The sequence below is a fragment of the Osmerus eperlanus genome, chromosome 9, assembly GCF_963692335.1.
Source record: "Osmerus eperlanus chromosome 9, fOsmEpe2.1, whole genome shotgun sequence".
In the NCBI taxonomy this organism is placed as follows: domain Eukaryota; kingdom Metazoa; phylum Chordata; class Actinopteri; order Osmeriformes; family Osmeridae; genus Osmerus; species Osmerus eperlanus.
Window position 1 is genome coordinate 15,889,539 of NC_085026.1, and position 26,120 is coordinate 15,915,658.

The 26,120-nt window shown below is 52.0% G+C and overlaps 1 protein-coding gene across 1 annotated transcript in view; it reads right to left on the bottom strand.

Moving 5' to 3' along the window:
* The window catches only part of syne2b (spectrin repeat containing, nuclear envelope 2b), a 90,531-nt gene that overhangs the window by 58,104 nt on the left and 6,307 nt on the right, over positions 1-26,120 (bottom strand). The window contains exons 3-53 of the mRNA XM_062468860.1: positions 25,332-25,393; positions 23,701-23,796; positions 23,249-23,326; positions 22,942-23,034; positions 22,626-22,837; positions 22,237-22,436; positions 21,888-21,988; positions 21,643-21,732; positions 20,741-20,818; positions 20,264-20,377; positions 19,983-20,120; positions 19,514-19,678; positions 19,277-19,389; positions 18,486-18,654; positions 18,230-18,326; positions 17,915-18,108; positions 17,572-17,736; positions 17,200-17,340; positions 16,971-17,072; positions 16,618-16,794; positions 16,247-16,405; positions 12,553-15,840; positions 12,330-12,464; positions 11,909-12,031; positions 11,199-11,386; positions 10,657-10,735; positions 10,346-10,452; positions 10,147-10,270; positions 9,603-9,893; positions 8,815-9,410; positions 8,524-8,679; positions 7,846-7,996; positions 7,526-7,684; positions 7,020-7,187; positions 6,826-6,927; positions 6,520-6,720; positions 5,989-6,196; positions 5,769-5,881; positions 5,462-5,664; positions 5,264-5,371; positions 4,903-5,182; positions 4,449-4,769; positions 4,049-4,378; positions 3,552-3,872; positions 3,104-3,433; positions 2,667-2,996; positions 2,216-2,560; positions 1,880-2,058; positions 1,271-1,586; positions 730-894; positions 26-373 (exon numbers count right to left, since the gene is read on the bottom strand). Coding sequence (XP_062324844.1) covers positions 26-373; positions 730-894; positions 1,271-1,586; positions 1,880-2,058; positions 2,216-2,560; positions 2,667-2,996; positions 3,104-3,433; positions 3,552-3,872; positions 4,049-4,378; positions 4,449-4,769; positions 4,903-5,182; positions 5,264-5,371; positions 5,462-5,664; positions 5,769-5,881; positions 5,989-6,196; positions 6,520-6,720; positions 6,826-6,927; positions 7,020-7,187; positions 7,526-7,684; positions 7,846-7,996; positions 8,524-8,679; positions 8,815-9,410; positions 9,603-9,893; positions 10,147-10,270; positions 10,346-10,452; positions 10,657-10,735; positions 11,199-11,386; positions 11,909-12,031; positions 12,330-12,464; positions 12,553-15,840; positions 16,247-16,405; positions 16,618-16,794; positions 16,971-17,072; positions 17,200-17,340; positions 17,572-17,736; positions 17,915-18,108; positions 18,230-18,326; positions 18,486-18,654; positions 19,277-19,389; positions 19,514-19,678; positions 19,983-20,120; positions 20,264-20,377; positions 20,741-20,818; positions 21,643-21,732; positions 21,888-21,988; positions 22,237-22,436; positions 22,626-22,837; positions 22,942-23,034; positions 23,249-23,326; positions 23,701-23,796; positions 25,332-25,393 — 12,509 coding nt within the window. The remainder of the gene's footprint in view (positions 1-25; positions 374-729; positions 895-1,270; positions 1,587-1,879; positions 2,059-2,215; positions 2,561-2,666; positions 2,997-3,103; positions 3,434-3,551; positions 3,873-4,048; positions 4,379-4,448; positions 4,770-4,902; positions 5,183-5,263; positions 5,372-5,461; positions 5,665-5,768; positions 5,882-5,988; positions 6,197-6,519; positions 6,721-6,825; positions 6,928-7,019; positions 7,188-7,525; positions 7,685-7,845; positions 7,997-8,523; positions 8,680-8,814; positions 9,411-9,602; positions 9,894-10,146; positions 10,271-10,345; positions 10,453-10,656; positions 10,736-11,198; positions 11,387-11,908; positions 12,032-12,329; positions 12,465-12,552; positions 15,841-16,246; positions 16,406-16,617; positions 16,795-16,970; positions 17,073-17,199; positions 17,341-17,571; positions 17,737-17,914; positions 18,109-18,229; positions 18,327-18,485; positions 18,655-19,276; positions 19,390-19,513; positions 19,679-19,982; positions 20,121-20,263; positions 20,378-20,740; positions 20,819-21,642; positions 21,733-21,887; positions 21,989-22,236; positions 22,437-22,625; positions 22,838-22,941; positions 23,035-23,248; positions 23,327-23,700; positions 23,797-25,331; positions 25,394-26,120) is intronic.

The following is a 26,120-nucleotide window of genomic DNA, read 5'->3' on the forward strand; positions in this document are numbered from 1 at the left end:
ATCAGGTCATGTTGTAGCGTCCCACCTTAAGGCTGTGCCAGTGCTGCTGCAGCTGAGCTACGTTGGGGCTAGGCTCGCTGTAGCTGAGCGCCTGATCCAGGGATCGCAGCTCCCAGAGGAGAGCAGCGGCCCTCTCCCTCAGGCCCAGGGCCCTCTTGGCCTGCTGGCCCTCCAGCTCCCCCAGCCGGGCCTCCAGGACAGCCAGACGCTCCCTCGCCTCCCTCTCCGAGGAGGTGCGTAGCTCGTGGAGGTGGCTCACCTCCAAGGTCAGGGCGTCCCGACCCCCGGGGGTGCAGTGACTCAGCAGGGTGTCTCTGACCTGGTCCAGTTCCCTCATATCCCTCTCCTCCCTGTCCACTGTCTGGAGCAGGGCCTGGGGGAGGACAGCACACACGGACACGCACACACGGACACACGCACACACACACACACACACACACACACACACAGACACACAGGCACACAGGCACACAGACACACAGACATGCACCACTTAGTCTAATAAAACCTAAGTCTTAAACCCTTCAACTGCCTGAGTGTATTTCGTTCATTAATGGTACTTTATTGCACATGTGTTAAAAAGACTTACTAACTTACTAAGTCCTTCCTACCTCTTTTAACTAACGCCTATTACAAGCACCTGGATCTAAAATATCCCCACAGAACTTCACATACAACATTCAGTAGCCGTGTTTTTGAAATCCTGTAATTAGATATGGGGTGACCCACCTTGAGGGTGTTGACGGCACACTGAAGACCCGGCCTGTCAGCGGGCAGGGGGCCCAGACCCTTGACCTGGTCCCTCAGCCAGTCCTGCGCTGCCCCGTGCTGCTCCACCAGCTGGGTGCACAGCCTCTCAGCCTGGATCCCCTCCTCCAGGTCAGCGCACACATCCTGGACACACGCACAGCACACACAGTACAGTACATAACTCCACACAGCATGTTTCAATGTGTTTGACACCAGGACTGTTTGTATGCAGTAGGTCTATCTTGTGAGAGATCCATACTCGTGGTGTAACATGAACACGAAATGAAATCTAGATCATGAAATCTAGAACTTTCCCTCTATGGAAATGTGTTTGGACAAAGTGGTGCAGGCCAAGGTATTGTTAAGCTATTTTAGACTTGAGATTTGTCATTGCAACCACAGACAGTACCTAAAATAATACACAGTGAGACAAAACAACGTTCGCAAAGACCATACTGCTACACAGAACAACACAGCTACACCAGTGTACTTGTGATGCACGCTGAGATCTGAAACTCACTGTCAGGTCTTTGAGCAGAGCAGGGATGCATTCCTCCATCTCAGCCCAGGACAGCTCTGTCCAGTAGGGGTCCTGGGTGAGCTGGAACATGTCCATGGCCCGGGTGCGAAGGGCTGAGAGGCCCGGGGCCAGGGTGCTGGTCTGATACAGCAGGCTCTGGACCTGCTCCACGGCCTGCCTGCGGTCGCCCAGGCCTGGCCAGGGGAAGAGACGAGAGAGCTGGGCCGTCTGCTGCCGGAGGTCTGCCAGATGCGACTGGGTCTTCTCCCGCTGGTGCTGAGAGGAGATCAGACTCTCCACAACACCCTGCAACTGTCTGGAGGAACAAAGGGACGTACTTATAACATATAGTCATTTAGCTGACGCTCTTATCCAGAGTGACTTACAGTAAGTACAGGGACATTCTCCCCGAGGCAAGTAGGGTGAAGTGCCTTGCCCAAGGACACAACGTAATTTGCCACGGCCGGGAATCGAACCAACAACCTTCTGATTAATAGCCCGACTCCCTAACCGCTCAGCCATCTGACCCCCATCTGACCCCTTATAAGAGGGTGTTTAGACCCAGACCAAAGTTCGACCGGTGGAAGCTCCTGGATGTGTCCCCCATACCTGTGACCCTCTTCAGCCACCTGCAGGACCCTCCTCCACTCCTCCTCCACCTCCCTGACGGCCTGCTGGACCTCTCGTCTCCTGCTCTCCTCCAGGTCCTGATGTTCACACAGACTCTGGGCTCGTCTCCTCAGGTCTTGCAGCTTAGAGTCTCCCTCTGGTCTGGAACTCAGGATGGCCTACAACATTGTTTTGTGTTAAAAATAACCTAACATGCACGTTTTTACCCAATCTCACTGTATAAACACTGGTGGCCGCGTTTCTCTGCCTTTGAATATAAAATTGTTATTGTGAATCTGAATAAATAAAACACGTTTCCTGAGGAGTGTGTCTGACCTGTGCTTTGTTCAGCCTGTCCTCCAGCTGAGCCTGGCTGCCCTGGGTCCCAGTGCCCAGGGATGGTGTGCAGAGATGGGGTTCTTTGAGCCAGGTCCTGATGCTTTCATCCAGGGCCTGGAAGGCCTGTAGCTCATTGAACAGAAAGCTCAGGACCTCAGCCTGACTCTGGGCCTTCTCCGCCTCCTGCAGGACCCTCCTCCACTCCTCCTCCACCTCCCTGACGGCCTGCTGGACCTCTCGTCTCCTGCTCTCCTCCAGGTCCTGATGTTCACACAGACTCTGGGCTCGTCTCTTCAGGTCTTGCAGCTTAGAGTCTCCCTCTGGTCTGGAACTCAGGACAGCCTGAACAGGAACAACAGGAAGTAAAATACCAACTGTGACCCACTGGTAACATATGTAGAACTACTGGATTGGTAAGTTAGTGTTATTTAGATAACCGTAGATCGACCTGTGCTGTGTGAAGTCTTTCTTTAGTTTTCTTTTGATTGCCAAGAGACTTTAGATGTTTCTGCTTTTCTTTGATCCAGGATTGGGTGCTCTTCTTCTGGGTTTCAAAGGCTCCGAACAGGCCTTCCAGAACGTTCTGTCTCTCAGCCCTGTGGAGAGCCTCCTCAGCTTCCTGTAAGACCCTCCTCCACCACTCCTCCACCTCCCTGACGGCCTGCTGGACCTCTCGTCTCCTGCTCTCCTCCAGGTCCTGATGTTCACACAGACTCTGGGCTCGTCTCTTCAGGTCTTGCAGCTTAAAGTCTCCCTCTGGTCTGGAACTCAAGACAGCCTGTGGAAAGGGAAAGGATTTTTGCATCCAGGAGGTAAAAATATATACATATATATCTGACCTATTGCTCACATTCATATCATACGTAAACCTAATCCTAGACAAACCTGGGCAGTCTTCAGTTTGTCCTCAGTGTTCTTGAGGCTGCCCAGAGAGACCAGGCGATGCTGTAGGTTTCTCACCCCGACCCGGGTGCTTTCTTCGTAGGCTTTGAAGCCTTTCACCTCCTTCTCCAGGGCTTCCAGGACCTCAGCCTGACTCTGGGCTTTCTCTGCCTCCTGCAGGACCCTCCTCCACTCCTCCTCCACCTCCCTGACGGCCTGCTGGACCTCTCGTCTCCTGCTCTCCTCCAGGTCCTGATGTTCACACAGACTCTGGGCTCGTCTCTTCAGGTCTTGCAGCTTAGAGTCTCCCTCTGGTCTGGAACTCAGGACAGCCTGAGGACAGTAACACGTAACGTGTCAAATCTGAGGTTTCAAGCACATAAACCAAAAGAACAATCCAAGTACAAAGCCTCTGCTGTGCGCCAGTTGCCATCACCTTGAAAAGACTGACCTGTGCTGAGTTCATCTTCCCCTCAGTCTTGGCTTGACCAGTCAGAGACTCAAGGTGCTGTTTCCGGGCTCTGACCCAGCTGTGAGCATCGGTCTTCTGGGTTTCGAACGCTTTGTGGTCCTTCTCCAGGACATCAGCCCTGTGGAGAGCCTTCTCCGCCTCCTGCAGGACCCTCCTCCACTCCTCCTCCACCTCCCTGACGGCCTGCTGGACCTCTCGTCTCCTGCTCTCCTCCAGGTCCTGATGTTCACACAGACTCTGGGCTCGTCTCTTCAGGTCTTGCAGCTTAGAGTCTCCCTCTGGTCTGGAACTCAGGACAGCCTGAGGACAGAGACACACTGAGCTGAGACTGGGAGGTATGTCAGACTAAACCTAAAGCAGAACCATCACATATTGTTGACAGAGAAGCCATGGGGTGTAATTCAAGCTCTGATTTTTGGTGTCCTGTAATATAATTTATTTTCAGTTCCTAAAACAGACAGCAGCTGTGGATTGACCTTTGTGACGTGCAGTCTTTCATTGATCTGCATGTGGCTGCCCAGACTCTGCAGTTGCTGTCTCTGGTTTCTGACCCAAGATTGACTGTTTTCTCTTTGGCTCTCAAATGCTCTTGAGGCGTTATCCAGAGCACTCTTAGCCTCAGCCTGACCCAGCCTCTCCTCCGCTTCCTGCAGGATCCTCCTCCACTCCTCCTCCACCTCCCTGATGGCCTGCTGGACCTCTCGTCTCCTGCTCTCCTCCAGGTCATGATGTTCACACAGACTCTGGGCTCGACTCTTCAGGTCTTGCAGCTTAGAATCTCCCTCTGGTCTGGAACTCAGGACAGCCTGAAGACAGAAAAATAATTGAAGAAGATAACTCTAACCAACGTGAATAATCCTCCAGTAGTAGACTGACCTGTGCCATGTGCAGGCTGTCTTCAGTCTTGGTCTGTGAGTGGAGGTTCTGCTGTTTTTGTCTGACCCAGGCCCTACAGCTGCCCTTCTGGGTTTCAAAGGCTCCGAACAGGCCTTCCAGAACATTCTGTCTCTCAGCCCTGTGGAGAGCCTCCTCAGCTTCCTGTAACACCCTCCTCCACTCCTCCTCCACCTCCCTGACGGCCTGCTGGACCTCTCGTCTCCTGCTCTCCTCCAGGTCCTGATGTTCACACAGACTCTGTGCTCGTCTCTTCAGGTCTTGCAGCTTAGAATCTACCTCTGGTCTGGAACTCAAGACAGCCTGAGGACACAGAAATATACGTCAGCAAACTGTACTCATGGCTTCAGTCTGAACACTGTAATAATTAAGATACATCTAACTACAGTCGTATACACTCTTTATACGTTGTTACTCCAGCTCCTAACAGACTGACCTGTGTTATGCGTGTCCTCTCTGCAGCATGGGTCTTGCTGCCCTGGAAAAGGAGGCGTTGCTGCAAGCTTTTCACCCAGGCTTCGGTACTCTTTGCCTGGGTGTGAAACCCTTGACACTCCCCCTCCAGGGCCTCCAGAGCCTCGGCCTGGTGCTGCAGCCTGGCCTCCAGGTTCCGGTGGCGCTGCAACAGGTTGTCGCTGTCCTTCAGGAGGTTGTCGGCTCTCAGACCCTGCCTCCGCACGGACGCCAGCAGGTCGCCGAGGACCTCCAGTCTGGCTCTGGAACACACAGAAGACACACTGTTGCCACTCTGACAACCACCTCGAGTATCTTCACCGGTCGAGAAGCCCTGAGCTCACCTTTGATCGTGAACGTCTTTGAGAAGGTCGTCGAGGTGTCCTCCGTCGGCTGCCTGATGCTCTCGAGCCTGAAGCCACTCGCGGAATCGGACGTGTTCCTCCTGAAGGCTGTAGAACGCCAAACGACAAGAAACATGTTCCATGACATGGCCAGATAGACACTTTCACAGGAAGAGGTTCCGGCATTAGAGTGCTAACCTGTTGAGGGTGCTGAGGGTGGAGTCCAGCTGGTCCCATCTGCCCTGGCAGTGGGCTCGGAGCGCCGCTAGCTCCTCTGCCTGCTCCTGCAGCCAGGAGGTCAGCTGGGCCAGCTGCTGGGAGGGGACCTGCGCACGGCCACGCTCCACGTGCTGCCGCAGCGCGCCCAGACGTTTCTCCCCAGCCTTGGAAGACAGGAACCCCTGGAAGGTGGAACCAGGATGGAATATGAGTCATCGGACACTTTGTGTCTCTGGTCCACAGTCAGATTATTGAAAAAAGGCCTGGCATGGCGATGTTCACTCACTTTGAGCCTCTGCAAGGATGCCTCCATATCCTGTCTGTGCTCTGGGTTCTCAAAGCACTCGTTGACTGACAGCTGCAGGTCCTGGAACCACTCTTCAAAGGACTGGCTCTCGTCTGAGGGAGAACCGGAAGAGAAAACGATGGAAAGGCTCAGCATTTAAACGCTAGCTTAGCTTTTTCCGTTTTCTGTATTTCTAGAAAGATCTGTCGGGTTATTTTACCGTTGATGAGCTTGAGAAGGCCCTTCTCTCCCTCCTCCCTCTTCAGGTGAATCATGTCCTTGGTGTAGTCCACGGCCTCTCTGAGGCGGCTGCAGTCTGCAGACAGGGCCTGCAGCACCTGGGGGCTGGCCACGCTGGACACCAGGCTGACCTCCTTCAGCACGGACGCAGCCAGCTCCTCCTGGACCTGCAATCGCTCACACACGTCCTGCACACACACACACACACACACATACCGTACTGCTAAAACTGTACATCTAACTCTGTTTGATCATCTTGTTGTTTAATTTATAATCTAGTTTGACTTGTTTATAGACTACATGACTTACCTGTTGTTTTTATTTTACGGAAACGACGCATTATTTTAAGAAATCTTTTAAAGTTAAATGTTCTTACTGAGCTGGCAGACACATTTACTTGCTTAAGTCATAAGCAAGCTAAAAATAAAAAATAAACACTTAAATTTGATATGGCATAGAACAAAATGCTGTTCTCATATGGATGGCTGGGCGACCACAGGGGGTGAGGTACCTGTATCTGGGCCGGCGCCTGGGGGTCGGATGCAGGGATGGTGCCGACTGAGGTCTGGATGGTGCGGAGGGCAGCCTGGCACTCTGCCATCCTGTCTGCCAGGTGTCTCTTCACCGCAACCAACTCCTGGAAGACGTCAGTGCTGTCCGAGAACAGCTCCTTCACCTGCTCCACCCTCTTCCTCAGCTGGGTCTCCATCACCTGGTGGGGAGGGGGTTCAGAGGAAAGGCGGAGCTTAGCGGTGAAGGTCACGTGTAATTATTGAGCCGTGTCTCCCAGGTGGGGCGTGGCTGCGCCCGTCCTCACCTGCAGCTCCAGCGGGGCCTCCTGGCTCAGAAGCAGCTCCTGGATCTCCAGGGACTTCCTGTGGAAGCGCTCGATGTTCTCCTCGTACGCGTTGATCTCATCCTGGGACGGCACGTGTACAAAGGTCACGGTAGCACACGACACGTTGCAGTCCTTGCCTGTAACGACGGCTCGCGATAAAGCCTGTGACTCACCCTCATGGCTAGAACTTGTTCTTCGCTGTGGAAGGGGTGGCTGTCTGCAAACAGGGCCAGCTTGGCTCCGGCCCAGCTGTCCACTTCGGCGCCCAGCCCCAGCTGCTTGTCCCACAGCTCCAGCCCCACCCGCAGGTTGTCCGCGTGGGAGTCCGTCTTCTCTGTCACCTGGGACAGACGACACACAGCGACACTTGGTAACAGTGCAGACGACCAGTTCTCTCTGACAGACAGGTATCATGTAGGCTGAGGCCTTACTGTAGCACCCTGGGTTCAAATCTGGCGTTGGCCCTTTGCTGCATGAACTCACGCCCTCTCTCTCCCTACAATTCCTGTCACACTTCACTTACAAACTGTCCAATGAAGCATAAAAAATGCCCCCCCCCCAAAAAATAAAATAAAAAATACATGAACATATTGAAATATGAAATCCGTCTGGGGATGGAGGTGCACCACCCCGGTGTCCCGGGGACCCCGGTGTCCCGGGGCAGGATCAGAGCTCTTACATCCAGCCAGCGGTCCACCAGAGCATCAGCCTCAGCCTCAAACGGAGCCTCGCTACAGTCAGGGATCTTCTTCAGGTGAGACTGCAGCTGCCTGCACACCCCTCTCATCTCCTCCATGCCTGCTCCCAGACCGCCCAGATCCTCCTTGATGCCACAGACCTGGGCACGCAGGAGAACACAAGACACACAGGGGCGTTGAAGGAGGAGTTATCGTCTCGTGGTTGATACATGAATCACTGGCAAGTATCATACAGTAGACTTTACAGTATCATTGAATACACTGTGTGTGTTTGTGTGTGTGTGTGGGGGGGGGGGGTCACCTTTGCTATGAGTCTCTGAAGGTTTTCTCTGCCCATGTAGGAGGCCTGTTCACAGATCGTCTGCTCTGCCCTCTGCATGGTGTTACTGAGGTAACTACGGCAACTCTGGAACTTCTTCAGCAGTTCTATCAGGACGCTGCACTGTTCTCGTCTGCGAGACAATGTTTAATGATCTGTTATTATTAGTGTACGTTCATTTCATTAACAGCTCACCATAGTCTCTTGCACCGATCTGATCCATTATTCTTCTCTTCATCTCTCCTCAGCCCGTTCTCCTCCCTACCTGTCAATCACAGCTCTCAGCCCCTCCCCATCCCTACCTGTCAATCACATCTCTCAGCCCCTCCCCCTCCCTACCTGTCAATCACAACTCTCAGCCCCTCCCCCTCCCTACCTGTCAGTCACAGCTCTCAGCCCCTCCCTACCTGTCAATCACATCTCTCAGCCCCTCCCCCTCCCTACCTGTCAATCACAGCTCTCAGCCCCTCCCTACCTGTCAGTCACAGCTCTCAGCCCCTCCCCCTCCCTACCTGTCAATCACAGCTCTCAGCCCCTCCCCCTCCCTACCTGTCAGTCACAGCTCTCAGCCCCTCCCCCTCCCTACCTGTCAATCACAGCTATCAGCCCCTCCCCCTCCCTACCTGTCAATCACAGCTCTCAGCCCCTCCCCCTCCCTACCTGTCAGTCACCGCTCTCTGGGCGTCGTCCCACTGGGTCTCCAGCTCCTGCAGGGGGTTCTCCCCGGCCTCCGGCCTCCCCCGGGCCTCCCTGAGGCTCTGCAGCTCCGGGCGCTGGGCCTGCAGCTGACCCTCCAGGTCGGCCAGAGCCCGCAGCCTGCAGAGAGAGGGCGGGGTTACACGGGGTTCGAATCTAGGCTACTCAACATTTGTGTGTTTGTTGTGAATTGTCTGTAAGGACTTTAGATTTTCTTTAAACATTCTTCGTCAACCGAAGTTTAGAAAGACGCACCTCTGCTGCACGGCCGGCATGGTGGGCTCTTTCAGCCCCTGCCTCTCGGCGGCCTCCTGCACCTTCCTCAGCTCCCCCAACAGAGCCCTCCTCCTCAGGCCCAGGGACCGGCTCTCCTGCTCCTTCTGCACCACCTGCTGCTGGAAGGCCAGGCGGACGCCAGCCTCCTCCAGCCTCACCACCAGGGAGGACACCATGTCCAGGCAGGAGGCAGGGGCCCCGTCCCTGGTCACAGACAGCCTGGCCCCCTGCAGCAGCAGGTCCAGCTGGGGGGCCTTGTCCCCGAGGCTGGCCACGCTCTGCCTGCTGAGGGCCAGTTTGGAGCGGCACTCCTGCAGTAGCCCGGCGCTGCTGCAGGGGGAGCTCTGCACCCCGACGATGTCCTGCTCCACCGTGCGCAGGGACATGAGGAAGCGGTCCAGGGCCCGGGCGGCGGCCTCGCTCTTGCGGACCTGCTGTCTGAGCTGGTCCAGGCTGGTCTTGTGGGTCTCCACCTCCCGGATCAGAGGAGAGCGATCTCTTGGGTCCAGTTCGTTGGGCTCCGAGTCTAACCTGGACAGCTGGTCCAGTTCACTCTGAATGCTCTCGTCCAGGTCCTATGATATCAGAGGCCAGAAAGGACATGTCTAATGCTTCAGTATGTGTACACTTCAAAGAGCAATATCCATTCATAAACTGTTACTTTTATTGGTTTATCGCAGCCTTTCCAGAGAAAGGCTGCTTTATCGGGGGAAAAATTCAACACAAGCCTGACGAGAGGTTTCCTATAGGTTTTCACTATAACTTACCCGGATGTCAGTCAGGATGTTGGTGTTGGCCAGCGTGAACGCGCTGATGTCCTTGGGCTGTCTGATGAAGCGGTCCAGGCGTTCAGAGAAGTCCACCATGTGGTTCTCGGTGGAGTCTATCTGCCGGAGGGCAGCCCCCAGAGAGCTGCCCCTCTTCTGCAGACTGGCCTGCTGGCCTCGCCACTGCTCCTGCACCTCCGCCCTCTCCTGATCCACACCCCCATGTCGTCTGAGCTGGGACAGATGGTTCCCATACTCCGTCCACAGGGACTCGGTTTCGCATCTCAAGGCCTGGGGTGGGGGGAAAAATTGATTCACATATGAATCGCGATTCAGTCATTTAGCGATTCACATCGATTAATAAAAAAAAATTAAAAAAATGTATTACAAAAATTATTAAATCGTGAATCAATTTTTTATCGAATCGTGACCCCAAGAATCGCTTCGAATCGTGAGGTACCAAAAGATTCCCACCCCTAATGGATCAGATTGAGGATAACTGTACACACTGTACTTTCTGATGACAGCTGAGTTGACTGCGTACCTGTATTTCCTGAAGTCGCGTGTGCAGGTCTTTGAGAGAGACCAAGTCAGACGGGAGATCTTTCTGGATGCTGAGTTCATTCTTGGAGAGTTGGACCTGCAAAGCCTTCTTGGACGTCTCATATCTGATGGTATAAATCTGAGTTACTACTATGGTACAAAGCTGCCATAGACGAGGTCTGTTTCTGAAACACGTCTACCTTTCCACAGCCTCCTTCTTGGCTGGATCGTCCTCTTTCACAGCATCTGTTTTCTTCTCCATCTCCTTCTTTTCAAAAGAACTCGTCTTCACGAAAATATTTGATACCTAAGAAGAGAGTAAACATTTTTTTTTTCCTTGGAGTTTTTACTTGTCTTCCTTGAGGGTTTACGTTGGTTGAGGGGCAGTTCTATGGGCATATGTGAAGCCCTCTGTGACATTGCTTGTAAAAAGGGCTATACAAATACATTTTGATTTGATTTGATATGTCTTAAAATAGTATGACATTTGGTAAATAATTCAGCTCATTACCTCAGAGCTTTGTGGTTTGTCAATCTTCATGGGAGATTCTTTCAGTTGTGTCAGGTCTTGACTGATGTCGGCAGAGTTCCTGGTGGAGAGAAGTATAAAACGGTAAGTTCAAGTTCAAATTGCAAGTGTCATTCAAATTTCAAATCCATGTCTCACCCCCAGTCAAGGGATTTGTGTACACGTGCATGTACATGCATATACGTGTGTGCGTGCGTATGTCAGGTGAGTCAGTTGGCTGAGCGGGCTAGTCATCTGAAGGTTGCCAGTTCGATTCCCGGCCGTGCCAAATGACGTTGTGTCCTTGGGCAAGGCACTTCACCCTACTTGCCTCAGGGGGGAATGTCCCTGTACTTACTGTAAGTCGCTCTGGATAAGAGCGTCTGCTAAATGACTAAATGTATGTACAGAATCTCACGTCCACTACCAAGTATCATTCAAATTCAAATTTCAAATCCATGTCTCACCCCCAGTCAAGGGATTTGTGTACACGTGCATGTACATGCATATACGCAATATACATATATGCAATGACTCTGTCTCACCCAGAGTCAGGGGTGTCCCTGTCCCCGCTGAACTGGCGCTGGATGGCAGCCAGCCTCTTCTCACACTCCCTGAGCTGAGCCTGGGCCAGCAGGTGGGCGTCCTCGGGGCTCAGGGTATCGCACAGCTCCTTCAGGGCCTCCAGGTGCAGGCCGGCCTGGGCCAGGCTGCCCTCGGCCGAGAAGCACGCCTGCAGACACAGCCAGACACTCAGCATACCCACCCAAGCAAACTGATATTACACTTAAAGTATATTTCGAGTTTAAGGGCTTTCAACTTAAGCCCTTAAACGTGATATTCTGTAATACTTACGATAACAAAATATATTGAGGATTTCAATAAGTATGTGAATGTACTAAATCGGTAAATTTTAAGTACACTTCGAAATGTGTGGTAATGTGGGTAATTGTGTGAAAATGTTTTAAGCTCTTATTTGACACGTTTAAATAAAATGTAAGTATACTATTTTCCACTGGGAATGCTGGATCATTACTCAGTCATTAAATATTTCAATGTAATCAACAACCCAGCAGGGGGCAGCCGACACCAGATAGAGAAGATGATGAAACCAACGACCCAGCCAAACCAATTACCCAACAGATGTTTATTCAACTTCTAAAGGATTATGAGAAAAGAAAAAGAAAATGCAGTCTTGTCCCGTGGGATCCAATCGACCAAAACATGCCACAAAGTTAGTGAGATAGTCAATTACCTGTGCCTTGTATGGGTTTGTGTTAAAGTGCATCTCACACTGCAAGGCAGCACTAACAAAGTCTTTTCGCTTTAGTTCAAATCTCATATGCAGTACAAAGGTGCTTATCTCAGCTCTCACAGCCTGGATGATAAAATGTAAAGGCAATCAAAGACATGACATCACTCGGAATGTTGTGACAGTTAGAGTTCCGGTGCTCAATTAACAAGCATGCAAGCATCAAGCATTCCATACCTCACATTCCATACACACTCTCTATAGGAAACTCTGCTACTCAACTACTGTACATTCTCAATACACACTGACCTTAAAAATAAATAAAAAAAAACCTTTCAGCTGTATCTCTATGGATTTACAGTAGCTCTAGCACCAAACACAAGCAACACTCGAAACTCCCAACACAAGCCAGCTCGTGGCTTACCTCCCACTGTGTCCTGACTGACTTGGTGAAGAACTCCATGTCTCGGAGCTGGGGCAGGGTGCAGAAGGCCTCCATGCCCTCAGCCGCCCGCAGGAACTCTTCCAGCAGCTCGGGGTCCAGCGTGCGCAGGGTCTCCTGAGGAAGACGCAGGCAGGAGGAGAGTGAGTGGAAACACAGCGTTCGAACCGCAGTGACAATGAATACGTTACTCCAGTTTGATTACCTCTTTGACGGCCGCCTGCTCGAGAGAGACGTGCTTGTCCTTGAACACGTTGATGGCCTCCAGGATGTGTTCCTGCAGGCAGTGCTTGGCCTCCTCGAACTGGTTCCTGACCAGGGCCTGGGCCTTGAGGTAGGCCTCGGTGTAGGCCTGGGGGGGGGCCTGGGCTAGGGAGGGAGGCTTGAGGCGCAGTTCTGGAGACTCTGGTGGAGACTGAGGAAGAACGGGAGAGGCCTGGATCTGTTGGGGCTGGGGCTGTGGTTGGGATTGGGGCTGTGGTTGGGGCTGGGGCTGGGGCTGTGGTTGGGGCTGGGCCTGGGGCTGATGGGGTTGAGGCTGAGTTTGCGGCTGGGGCTGGGTCTGAGGCTGCTTTTGGGGCTGAGGCTGGGCCTGCCTTTGGGGTTGGGGAAGAGGCTGTGGCTGGGGCTGAGGCTGCTTTTGGGGCTGAGGCTGGGACTGGAGCTGAGGCTGAGGCTGCTGTTGGGGTTGGATCTGCTTTTGGGGCTGGGGCTGAGGCTGGAGCTGAGGCTGGGGCTGAGGCTGGGACTGCTGTTGGGGTTGGATCTGCTTTTGAGGCTGGGGCTGGAGCTGAGGCTGGGGCTGAGGCTGGGACTGCTGTTGGGGTTGGATCTGCTTTTGGGGCTGGGGCTGAGGCCGCTGTTGGGGCTGAGGCTGGGGCTGGGGCTGCTGTTGGGGTTGGATCTGCTTTTGAGGCTGGGGCTGGAGCTGGGGCTGGAGCTGAGGCTGGGGCTGGGGCTGAGGCTGCTGTTGCGGCTGGGGCTGGGGCTGAGGCTGCTGTTGCGGCTGAGGCTGCTGTTGGGGCAGTGGTTGGGAGGGCTTAGGTTGCTGTAAGGGCTGGTACTGGGCTTTATTTGTCTGGGCTTGGTATTGAGGATAGGTCTGGGGCTGGGACGCAGGCTGCAACTGAGGACGAGCTTGAGGCTGAAGTTGGGGCTGGGGCTGGAAAGGAGTCTGGGGTTGAGGGTAGGTTTTAGGTTGGAATGGAGAATAGGGCTGGGGCTGGGGGAAAGGCTGAGCCTGAGGCTGGGAATAAGAATAGGGTTGAGGCTGAGGCTGGGGCTGGGGCTGGGGGTAAGGTTGGCGTTGGGGCTGCCCCCAAGACTGAGTCTGGAACTGGCTTTGCTGTGCCTGGAGGTTGTAGGCTCTCATCTGAGGCTGCTGTTGCGTGAGGCCCTGAGGAGGCAGCTGAGTTGGAGGTTGTATCCAGGGTTGCCCTCCAGGCTGGGCAGGAGGCTGGGGGTAAGCTCCCCCAGGCTGAGCGTAGCCCTGGGAGGGTTGCTGAGGCCTGACTGGGGGCCACTGCTGGGGTGGTGGAGACTGGACCGGTGAATAGGACTGAGGGCAGTGAGCAAGGCCCATTGTCTGAGTATAGGCCTGTGGTGGAGTCTGAGCTCTCACTGGGAATAGTGGATGGGTAGGGCCCCTAGTATGGGAGTAAGGTGAACTGGGGGACTCGGGTCTGATTGGGGCCCATGGCTGGGGAGGGGACTGGGCTAGGGGATACCCCTGGGTGTAGGGCTGTGGCTGGCCTGGAGCAAGGGGGAGGGGAGATCTGATTGGAGCCCATGTGTGGACCTGGGCCTGGGCTTGGGCCTGGTGCTGGACCGGCATCTGCCTCTGGTTCTGGGCCTGGGCATAGGTCTGCATTTGGCTCTGGGGTTGGATGTTGGCCTGGGGCTGGGCCTGGGCCTGGAGTTGTGGCTGGACCTGGAGTTGGGGTTGGACCTTGGCCTGGTCCTGGGGCTGGGCCTGGAGCTGGGGCTGGGGCTGGGGCTGGAGCTGGGCCTGGAGCTGGGCCTGGAGCTGGGGCTGGGCCTGGAGTTGGGGCTGGACCTTGGCCTGGGGCTGGGGATAGGGCTGGACCTTGGCTTGGGCCTGGGCCTGGGCCTGGAGCTGGCCCTGGGCCTGGAGTTGGGCCTGGGCCTGGAGTTGGGCCTGGAGCTGGGGCTGGGGCTGGGCCTGGAGCTGGGGATAGGGCTGGACCTTGACTTGGGCCTGGGCCTGGGCCTGGAGCTGGCCCTGGGCCTGGGCCTGGGCCTGGGCCTGGAGTTGGGCCTGGAGCTGGGGCTGGGGCTGGGGCTGGGGCTGGGCCTGGAGCTGGGCCTGGAGCTGGACCTTGGCCTGGGGATGGGGTTGAATCTGCTTCTGGCCCTGGCCCTGTGTCTTCATGGGGCCATGAGGCTGTGGCAGAGCCTTTGGTAAAGGCTTGCTCTGGGCCTTCACCTGCTGCAGACCCTGGACCATCCTGGCCTGAGGCCCGCCCTGCATCTGGGCCTGGCTGGAAGCCTGAGGTTGAGCCGAGGATGGTTCCTCTACCTTCATTTGATTTTGAACTTGAGTTGTGGTTAGTGGTTGAGGCAGGCTCTTGGTCATGGGTTGGGCTTGGCTGGGAGACTGGATATGGGCTATGGGCTGTGGCTGTGAAGGTGTAACAGTCATGGCTTGTGCCTGAACAGCAGGCTTGGGGGTTCCTGTGTGCTGTGGGACCACCTGGACAGGGACCTGTTTCTCTGTCTGGATTTGGGCCTGTGCAGGAGCCTGGACCTGGCCTGGAGACTGGTTCTGATCTTGAGTCTTCTTCTGCAGCCAGGGTCGGTTCTTGCTGGCCTGTGCCTTCCTAACCTGCAGCTCCTGGGGCGTCAGAGGCCGTGTCGGTTGAGGCGACTGGGATAAAGCGCGTTTCTGGTCTTGTGTTGCTAAATAGGTGGGAGCTTGGCACGTAGGTTCGCCTGGGCCCTGGCCTTGCGCCTGAGACTGGGCAGGAAGCTGCTGTTGTCTCTGGGAGAGTGCCTGTTGTTCACAGACCTGCTGCTGTACCAGTCGCTGGGTCTGGGTCTGGGTCTGGAGCTGGGTCTGGAGCTGGGTCTGGGTCTGGAGCTGGGTCTGGAGCTGGGTCTGGAGCTGGAGCTGGGTCTGGGTCTGGAGCTGGGTCTGGGTCTGGAGCTGGGTCTGTGTGGTCTGAACCTGGCCCTCTGGAGGAGATCGTGGGTGGGCCATCGACTGGGTCACAGCCTGAGAATAGCTGTACAACAGAGGTGGAGGGCTAGTCTCCTCCCTGTATTCCTGCACTACTATCTGTGGCACCGGCTGGGTCTGTCGCTGCTCCTGCGGCTGACAGGCTGACAGGTCAGGAGTCATGGGATGGAAAGACGAGAGCGTCTGGGCCTCCGCACCATCCTCTGTCTGGGCATACTTCTTGGGTGGAGGCTGGTGTCCTGGCGGGCTTCTGTCTCTCCTGGAGCCCAGAGAGCTGAGCATGCCTACAGTCTCCTGGAATCCAGACAAAGTTCCAATTTAGCAGACAGAAAATATTTACTTTTTTTTTTTTTACTGATTTTTTCTTTCAGTACTACATTTTTGTTTCTATTTATACAATCATATACAAAAATATATCTTTTGTTTTTTTCCCAATTTTTCAATTTCAAATTTATACCATTTACAGAAAAGAAGAAGAAAAAGTCAGAAGGTTGCTGGTTCGATTCCCAGCCATGCAAAATGACGTTGTGTCCCTGGGCAAGGCACTTCACCCTACTTGCCTCAGGGGAATGTCCCTGTACTTACTGTAAGTCGCTCTGAATAAGAGCGTCTGCTAAATAACTAAATGTAAATGTAGAAAAAGTATTAACAACAAACAACACAACACACACGAGAGAGAGAGACCGAGAGGAGTTCTGACCTGTGACTGGGCCACGGAGCTTCTGACCCGGTCCTGCATGGCGGAGGCCATGAGGTAGCGAAGGGGCGAGTTCTTCTGCCCCGTCAGCACCAGCACCTGGAGGTCCTGTTCCTCTGTCACCACCTGGCCTTCCAGCTGAAGGCCTCGGGAGATCAAGATCTGACAGAGGAAGAGAGCGGAAACACACAAGCTGTTAACCCTCACAGCAGAGAATGCTGTGGGGCTTATAAGGAGGATAAAACCCTCCTAACACCAGTTCTAGATGTTACAAGGCTTATTTCCTACACAGAGCGTCTGTGAGAAAGGCTTTGCTGTGTACTAAATGTCCCTTGTGTGACTCTTTCCCCTCGGCCGCGTTGCGTCAGTCTTACCCTGGCGCGGGAGTCCTGTCCGGCCGGAGCGTGGCGCTCCGCGGCCTTCAGGACGTGGTACAGCTCCCTGGCCTCGCTCTCCCAGTGAAGCAGCTCAGCCAGGCGGCAGTCCAGCCCGGACACACTCTGCTGCAGCTCCACACACACCTGCTCGGCCTCACACAGAGTCTGCATCACCTGCACACACACATACACATTCAAATCCACACAAGCACGAACACATAGAAACATACCAAAGACACCCACACAGGAGCAGCGCACCCACAAACAGAACACAAGAAGTTTAGCAAGTCACGAAAACAAACTGTGAAAAATGAAAAACTGTCAACCTGGCTGAGTGCTATGAGGCCTACCTCAGGTAGCGCCATCTTCACCTTCCTCACAGTGTCAGCCGAGCATTCTGGGATGGGAGAAAGGGCCTCCACATCCACCTCCTTTATCTTCCTCATCGTAAACTGAACGGCAGAGGAATCCAACAATCACTTCCTGTGAACGTTACTTTGCGGAGCGCTGCAAAGGCGATCTCCCAAGCCCCTAACAACATCACAAACACGTGTTTTCTGCACTGAACCACAAGCGTACCTGTAGTCTCTTCATGTAGATCCGTAGAGGGCCGGACATGGCTTCGACAGGCTCGTTGATGATGTGATTAGCCTCTCGGATCAGAACCTGGGGGTTCTGAGACCGGGTGTCTGGTCTAACACTGGGCTCACCTGCTGCAGCCTGGGGCGGGGCAGGGCAGGGAGGAGCAGCAGGGTTTATCTGGTTTTTTTTTCTGATTGCTTTATTTAGGCACTAGTTTCAGCTAAGCTCTACACAATAACCATAAAACCTTACCCCCCAAAAACTTTTTCCAAACCTATTCAAACTCTTTTACAGTACGTGTAGTTATCTAGTCTGGAGACATTCTCAACCTGGTCTGATGTGTCTCGAGCGAAACAGGACGTCACTTACGTATGTGTTTCTGGTTACAAAGTCAGCCCAGTGCGAGTTCAGCCTGCGTAGCTCCTCCCCCAGGGTCCTGCTGGTCTGAGGGTCCGTCATCTCAACCAGGAAGTTACCCACCTCGTTGAGGTGGGCCAGGCGGGATCTCCACTCTGCCATGCTCTCAGAGGACACCTAGACCGGAAGCATACAGGCATGGATGCAGAGTACTGTGTGTGTGTATTGGATCTGTGCGTGTGTGTATTGGATGTGTTTGTGTGTGTGTGTATTGGGTGTGTGTGTATTGGATGTGTGTGTGTGTATTGGATGTGTGTGTGTTGGATGTGTGTATGTTGGATGTGTGTGTGTGTACCTCTGGCGCAGGGCCATGGGTGGATGAGCCCTGCTCCAGCCAGGCCTGCAGGGAGCTGTAAGAGTCAGAGTAGGAGTCCCAGGCAGACAGGACTCTCCCCATCGTGCTCATCACGGCCCACACCGCCTCTAGAGATGCAGCGCTCTCCTCCTCCATCTCCTTCACATGCCGCTCCACAACTCTGGAGTCCGAAGCTGAAACAGACACGAGCGCAGAGCTGACATGTATCCGTCTCGGAAAGGAAACCGTGGGAAAAAATCATGTAATGGCTGTTCTTAGCGTTGTGTTTCACAGGCCTCTGTACGGGCCACTTACCCAGGGCGGACTTGCCGTTGTATTTGCTGGAAACCAGCTTCAGTTTCAGGAGAGCCCCCTCAAGCAGAGAAGGTAGTTCTTGCTTGTCGACTAACTCCTGTGTGGAAGCAGTTATGAGGAGGTGTTAAAGAGGTTTTATTTAAGTGATGCTAGGATACCCTTAGATCATTTTAAACAGACTAAAGTACTGTGGTACAGCGAAGGCATTCTCTCAATACAGACCATGGAACCACTGTCTGTCAAACTGAACACTCACATGCCATTCCTGCAGAAGAACCCGCACTGCCTCCTGGGATATGTAGGGTCTCTTCCAGGTGCGCAGCTTGGTGTTGATCTGGCCCAGAAGGTCCAGGACTGTGTGGCGCTGCTCTTGGTACTCCAGCTTGATCCCATGGTACTTAGCGGTCACTCTCACACTCGTGAACCTGACAGGAAGGGGAAAACCTGAGGTGAGCAGTTTTACATTTCACTTAGCATCCAAGCATTTGGCTCTAGAGCAGCCCGACCTTTTCAACTTTGCGGCCCACTTGCGTAGCTCAAATATTTTTGCGGCCGCCCAACACATCCGTTCTCTTAATTCCCGCTTATCACACGTTTAAAAACACAACGCGTGCCAAACAGTTGGCTTTCAAGCTAAATGTATTTGAGCGATCAAAGAAGACAAAGTGTCCATCAGCGCCACAGTAAGCACACATTGTAAAGACAGGTAACGTGTGTAACTACCACGGCCAGGTCTAGAAATGCCGGTGAAGTTAGAAACGTGACTTTTCATAACCAGAACAGGTTATATTAACCCATAAATATTGCTCTCTTTTTCTCTCTTTTTTTCATCGACCGATAACAGTACACCCTCACAGAGAATTTTTGTTAGAAAACTGAGAAAGACATGTTACATTACATTATCCATAGGGAACAAATATGACAAATATTTCATAAGTTTTCATTGGTTTGGCGGCCTGCCTGTATTACCCTAGCGGACCACTAGTGGGCCGCGGCCCGCATGTTAGGAACTAGAGAAACTGCAAAAATAGGCAGACAAGAACCCACCTTCTCTTCATCTCCTCTAGTTTGTCGGAGGGAACCACCATGGCTCCGTATTCGTCCGAGTTCTGGAACTTCTGAAAGGTCTTCAGTTGATGTGGCATTTCATCTAGGCAAGCCTATAAAAACACACTACGTCAGATTGCATGTTATTTGACACTTTCTCAAGTTCATCTTGTGTCTCCATCATGGTCACAGAGGACTCTGAAGAGGCCCAGTGAGTTTGAGATTGAGATGGGCTACCTTGAGCAGCTCAATCTTATCCCTGGCCTCCCCAGCGGCGCAGGCATGGTCCTGGGGGTCTCCCTCCTCCTCCGCCAATGCCCCCTCAGCCCTCAGCAGCCAGCGGCCCACCGAGACCAGCGGAGCCGGCAGGCTCAGGTCCAACTCTGTCTTGAACTGTCGCAGCTGCAGCGACGAGTGGGAAACAAGAACGTAAACAAACATACGAGGACAAAACTAAGTTCTTGCTCCGAGTTAGTTTCGCGTAAATTAAGGATGTGAAAATGTTTTGGAAATTCTTGATTGGGATGGTTGTAGCTAAGTGGTTAGAACATTCAACTCCAGATCAAGAGATTGCAGGTTCAAATCCACCCCTGTCCTGTACATCGCTTTGGATAAAACTGACTGCTGGAATACATTAATATAACGTTTTATTAGTGTATGATTTGCTGTTGGTTTGCATGAGCGTGTTCGGTTGATTTGGCCAGACCTTTTCGGCGAGGGCGTCCCAGGCCCCCCTGAGGGAGCGCTGCTCCTCGCTCAGCTGGGGGGTGCGTCTCATCGCCGTGAGCAGGGGCATCACGGGACGACGTTGCTCGTTAAACGACACCACGAACGTCTGGAACACCTGCGGGACACAAACACTTCTAGTAAAAACTTTTTTTTTACTGAAATGTCGAATTCACCAGATGTTTTTCCTGTGCGCTGTACTGTACAAAACCCCAGTTCAGGACACACTCATCAAGCCTAACTGGAAACGTTTCCACTTACATGGTATCTTTCTGCGTAGCTCTCTCCCTCCGTGGAGTCCCATCCTTCCAGTAGCTCCTGATAGGCTTGCACAAGCCAGCAGGTCACCTCCTGGGCTTTCTTATTAGAGGAAGTCTAAATTCACCAGCCACCCCCCAAAAACAAGTGTTATTAAAACCACAACACCTCATGCATGTCTTCAAACTTTCAAACTCTAATCTTACACAATGAACCTTGACAGGGAGGATGAGTAAGAGTTGCTGAATGAGGACAACCCTTTAGCCTGCAGCTTAGGTTTGTAGTAATGTTAGCTTAAGGACAGCTAATATTAATGCTAACGTTTTTCCTGGTGAGTAGATAAGTTGAGGTTCTGGTAGTCTGGTAATCAATCTAAATGAACGTCACTCAGTGATTCAGCCAGAGGTGAAGGGAAGCAGCTGTTTTTAGAGCGTAATGGAGGAGGGGGAGGGGGGGCACAGGACACGGATAGCGGTTTACCACAGTAGCTGCAGCTCTGGAGGGCTCAGTTATATCAGACGTAGCTGATCTTATAGGTATGGGTTGGAGTAGATGAGCCTAACCAGGGAACAGACAGCAGATTGGAGGAGCGGCTGGGTAAAGACATTTACTAAACCAAGCAGATCCAAACCCCACGGCTGGCTGGGGTTTTATATGGCAGCGGCGGGTTATAACATTGAAACGGTTCTCCCTGACTGACAGAAGTTCACGTCAAGTCCTGAACAGCTGAACAACATCTCTGAACTATCCTGTACCCCAGGAACACTGGAGGTAACACATGCCGGCGCAGAAGCACAGCAGGAAACCTGAGCTTGACGTTCTGCTTGGTATGACGGTTCTGGCATGAATTCCCTGGGTCGTGACAGGCGATACCTTTGCCTTAGTGGAAGGAATTACTGCCACCACTAGAGTCATTCATCTGCCGTGAAACACACCCTCCCATGCCTTCAGGCTAACAGCTAGAAAACAGGGAGAACTGGTTGTGAACTACTTATTCTGCTCCAACTTTAATCAAGTTGACATTTAAAGGTATTCTTGACATTGCACAATGTTAGGGTTTTGTATAGTGGAGGGACTATTCCTCTAGCACACAAGGTCTTTTGAGGTGCCTTCTAATTCCAAACATTCACAGGTGAATTCTGTTTAGAAATATATCGCGTTCATAAATACAATGCTGAAATGCCTTTCAAAAACAATGTTATTTTTCAGTGGGTTAGCTCTCTGACAGTTGTGATTCAGACATGGATTCATTTCAGTTGAACATGTTGAGAAACTGGACCCTGGAGGAAAAGGGGTACATTCAGTGCTGTAGCGTGTGTGTGTGCCAGAGAGGATGAGGTGAGCCAGGGACCGAAGGCACAGCAAACGGGAGCGGGAACTACCTGGCGCAGAGGAGAGGCAGAGATGGCAGGAGTGAAGTGCGTGGGCAGGTTGACAGGTGACAGACTTTTAGGAGGAGTCAGATATTGCATCTGACAGATAAGACAGAGGAGAGAATCAAGGTGTCAGTTAGAAAACAGAAATAAAGAGTGAAAGTGCAAAGCCGAGAAATTGTAGCATGGTGGAGATAAAATCAACAGTGTTGATTACAAAACAGTGCAAAACTGTAAAGCTGCTGACTACAGACCTGCATGTCGTCCTCGGGCACTGGCATGTCTCTGGAGTACTGCAGGAACTGAGCCACGTAGGTCATGATGGACTTCTCATCAGGGTCCCGGACATCAACATCTGCTCCAAAACAAGTTCCCAGACACTGAGACACTCAGAACACAGTCCAAAGCAACTGACGATATCGGAATTCAGCGTGCCCTGATTTGATGCCATGGATACTTTAAAAAACAACAACTTGTGACAGCAAGGCACAACAAGCAAGCTTTTCACACCAGTTCAAAGCGGGAAACCACTCAGTCATCAGACCGTCACGGCCCCCCCCCACCCCCCTCCCCCCCACCCCCCAGACAGGCTCTCCCACCCACCATCAGGCTCCAGCAGTCTGGGGATGCGCAGCTCTCGCTCAGCCGTGCGGAAGGCCTCCTCCAGGTTCTGCTTGTTGGTTCTGGTTCTGGCCTTGGACAGGTCCACCAGGTCTGGTCTCAGGGCGTACAGGATGGCCAGGAAGACAACACCGCTCCTCCAGCTGACCTTGAAGTCTTTTACATTCAGGGTACAACCAGCCCTGAGGACAAACACAGAGGTTAGGAGATACAGTCGAGCAGAGTGCTGCTCTGTCGACAAGTTCCCGCTTTGTTTTCCATCGATGCCAATCGACACTGACAGAAAAATACATCAACGCTCTTCAAAACAACAGATATCTTTTACGGAGTTTTAGCAGGGTTCCAATGTGAGAACAAGGCACAGGTCTCACTTGTGACACTGTTCCCGGACCCAGAGGAGCAGGGCTTTCTTGGCAGAGACCCTGAAGCGGTTGTGTAAGGGGGAACCCTTGGGGGGCACAGGGCTGCTGGAGGTGGAGCGGGTGGAGAGGCTGGAGAGGGTGGAGCGAGAGTCCAAGCTGGCCAGAGACTCCAGAGAGGACTGACGGGAGCTGAAGGACAAGCTGCTAGCCAGCTCCTCGATCTGCAGGGGGAAAGCAGGGATATATGAGCTGCCACAGCTAAACCAAGGTTTTTTTCCCCCTAAAATGGCATGTTGGTTTACAGCTGAATGTGACAGAGACTCACATGATACTGTAAAATGATAGTCCATATCAAGCCCAGAATAATGGACGGTCTACCATCGATGATGTCAGGAATGTTAATGTTGACTAGCTTGATCTGCGTGTGAACAGAAACAAGACAGACAGCTGAACGAAAACAACCTAGTGAAACAAAATAATTATAATCTTAATCGTATGGGCCTTTTTACAAGTATCGTCACAGAACTGAAATGCACCTAAACCAACCAAAACCCTGGAAGAAGACAAGGAAAAACTCCCAGGAAAACTCACACCCAATACAGAGTACAGATTGAATCAAGCAGCCCCCTTACCGACTTCTTCTTCAGAAAGGACAAGGCTGTTTCAATGTTGCTCCTGTGCTGAAAGATGCCCCTGCCCTTCTCACGGTTCTACATCAGACAGACGGCACAGAGTCACGAAAGGAGAGACCATATAAAGAATGCTGTGGTAAAAGTTAACTAAACAGAACATGACAGATTGATTTCCTGTTCTGTGTGGGTGTAGCATGTCGCCTGAGCCTTTGTCAAAGCAGATCTCGGTGACAAAACAAAAAAAGGTCCCGAAACAGACAGACGGAGGGATGGAGGGAAGGATGGAGGGATGGATGGATGTACGGAGGGAGGGAGGGAAGGATGGAGGGATGGATGGATGTTCGAAACAGACAGACGGAGGGATGGAGGGAAGGATGGAGGGATGGATGTACGGAGGGAGGGAGGGATGTACGGAGGGAGGGAGGGATGTACGGAGGGAGGGACTCACTCACCATTCGCTGTCCACTCATCACCTCCAGTAGGTCCAGCAGCTTGGACCCATCCCTGAAGTCACTGAACAGGTCCACCACCATGTTTGGGGGTTTCCTCTGCAACAACATTTTTGTAACATTAACCTCTTTCAATTGGCCTAGTGACCGCCATGTATTGCACATGTACAATCACTTATGGCTGTTTGTTGAGGGACAGTTCACCCCAAAATCTAAATGATATATCAATCCTTTTACAGTAAGCTGTAGTGCCAGTTATCACGATATGGCCAAAGAATGTATCATTAGGCTGTATGATTTTTACAAATATATTGATTGATGTTGATAATCCTCTATTTAAAGTATTCAGAGTGTTCTCCTTAGGACAGAACTCTAAAGAAATCAGAAGACGATTTAGTATGCAGTATCCTACACAGACATAAAGATATCAAAATGTGCATCTTGTTTAGATTGTGTTGTTGTTTTGTAACAGAATCTGTCCCACCAGTGCAGCGTGCTACTATGTCACTGATTTGCTTCCATAGTATTTTTTCTTGCCAGGAAATGCATGTTCTGCTAACTCAGACTAGGAAAGTCCCACATGAATGAGACTTACTCTGGTTACTCATACTAGTCCCCTCAATGTACAGTCAAAAATAGTTTGATGCTGGGATATACAGAACAGAAACTACATGGGGGGGGCATTTCTGGGCAGGGCTGTATTTCTAGGCAGGGCTGTTTTGTGTCTTGCCAGGAAATGCATCAGATCCAAAAATTCAAGGTTCAGAAATTCAGGTTGCTCAAATTCAAACAGTAAAATTCAGATTAGAAAAGATTTTACCCGGCAAAAATTTGAAAAAATATATTTCGATTTTTTTTTCGCCTCAAATCTTTTCAAATTTTTGGGATCTGATTTTCACCATTCAAATTTGAGCAGCCGTAATTTTGTTTTATTTGAATTTCGGGGATCTGAATTTGGGATCTGAATTTGGGATATGAATTTGAGATCTAAGGGGACGGAAACATACGTCAACCATGCGTTTGTTTCTTTGCGTCTTTTACAATTGTTGCTGCTTAGAAAACAGTGGAAAGACAGTTAGGGTTGTTCTGTCTTTGAACTAGTGCACATAGCGACGCAAACTACTGCGGGACAGCACAAGAAAAAATACATATCATAAACCTGTCAACGTTATCGTGGAATTTTTTCTCATGAAAGTTATCAAGTTCGTCTTATTGCCCAGCCCTATCTGAAAGGTATAAATGTGTTCATCAAAAAACGTGACATAGATTTCCATTGCGTCATTAATTCTGATCCAAACACAATCTTGTCTGGTCGTACTGGAAGTGTATTGAAACATGTCGAACCCGCAGCTGAGTTTCCACAACACAGACGGCCATGCCAGCTTTTGTCACAGTTCATGTTTGCGAGAGGGTGGGGGAGGTGGTGCCTCTGTCGCTGTCCGTCTGTGTGCTCTGAACTCTGCTCCAAGTGGCTATATTTAAATGAACTAACCCCCTCCACCACACTTTTCTCTTCCTCCCCCTTCTCTCGTCACATGCACAGTTGACCTCTACCATGATCTGTATACCAGTGGTCTACTCCTGGTGGGCTTAGAACAACACTGAATCTCTGTATGTCCCATGTAGACACTTACCTTTGATAGCTGAGCATTGATCCAGTTGGTGAAGGTTCGCTTCTGAATTTGCTCTTGCTCAACTGCAGAGAGAACAGGTAAAAAGAAGACAGGAAATGACATTGTGTTTTACACCGCCAGACCCTGTCAAAGACAGAAGATGTATGTCCAAGGGCAGCAAAGCGGCTCACAAGTCGTGTTTCATCGACACGATTATTTGTCGGAACTTAAATAAAGCTGCCTCAGGAACTTGGAACACAATAGCGGTTGGGAACAATGAAATTAAACTCTCACAAATCCCTCTCCTCAGATACTCACAGCACAGTACACAGAGGCCCAGACTGCTAGCACAGCATATGCCCACTCACGGCTGTAAATCTCTACAAAGTTCGTCAGCTCAGCCGCTGTGAGGAGGTGAGTCTCCATCGTCTCTCAGCACACTTCGAAAAGCCCTCACGTCTACGACGAGCACCTCTAAATCTTCCAGAACATCCAACTACTTCAGTAAAAAAGGCTCCTGAATTATTTATTTGTATATAATTGGACTGGAACTCACATCTGCTGGCTCTTGCTCACTAGTTCTGGGCCCACTGCTCAACGCAGCTCAACATAGTCATCAAGGAGAGGTCCCTCATCTCTACCACAAGCTCTTGACTGGGTCCCCCCGCCCCCCCTGGTCTGCTACTGTGAGCTCGGAGACGCACAGACCAACCGGCCGACCGAACCGAGGAGTTGTTTCCTCAGTAGGCTGCCCAAGGACACAACATAATTTGACACGGCCGGGAATCTAACTGGCAACCTTCAGATTAC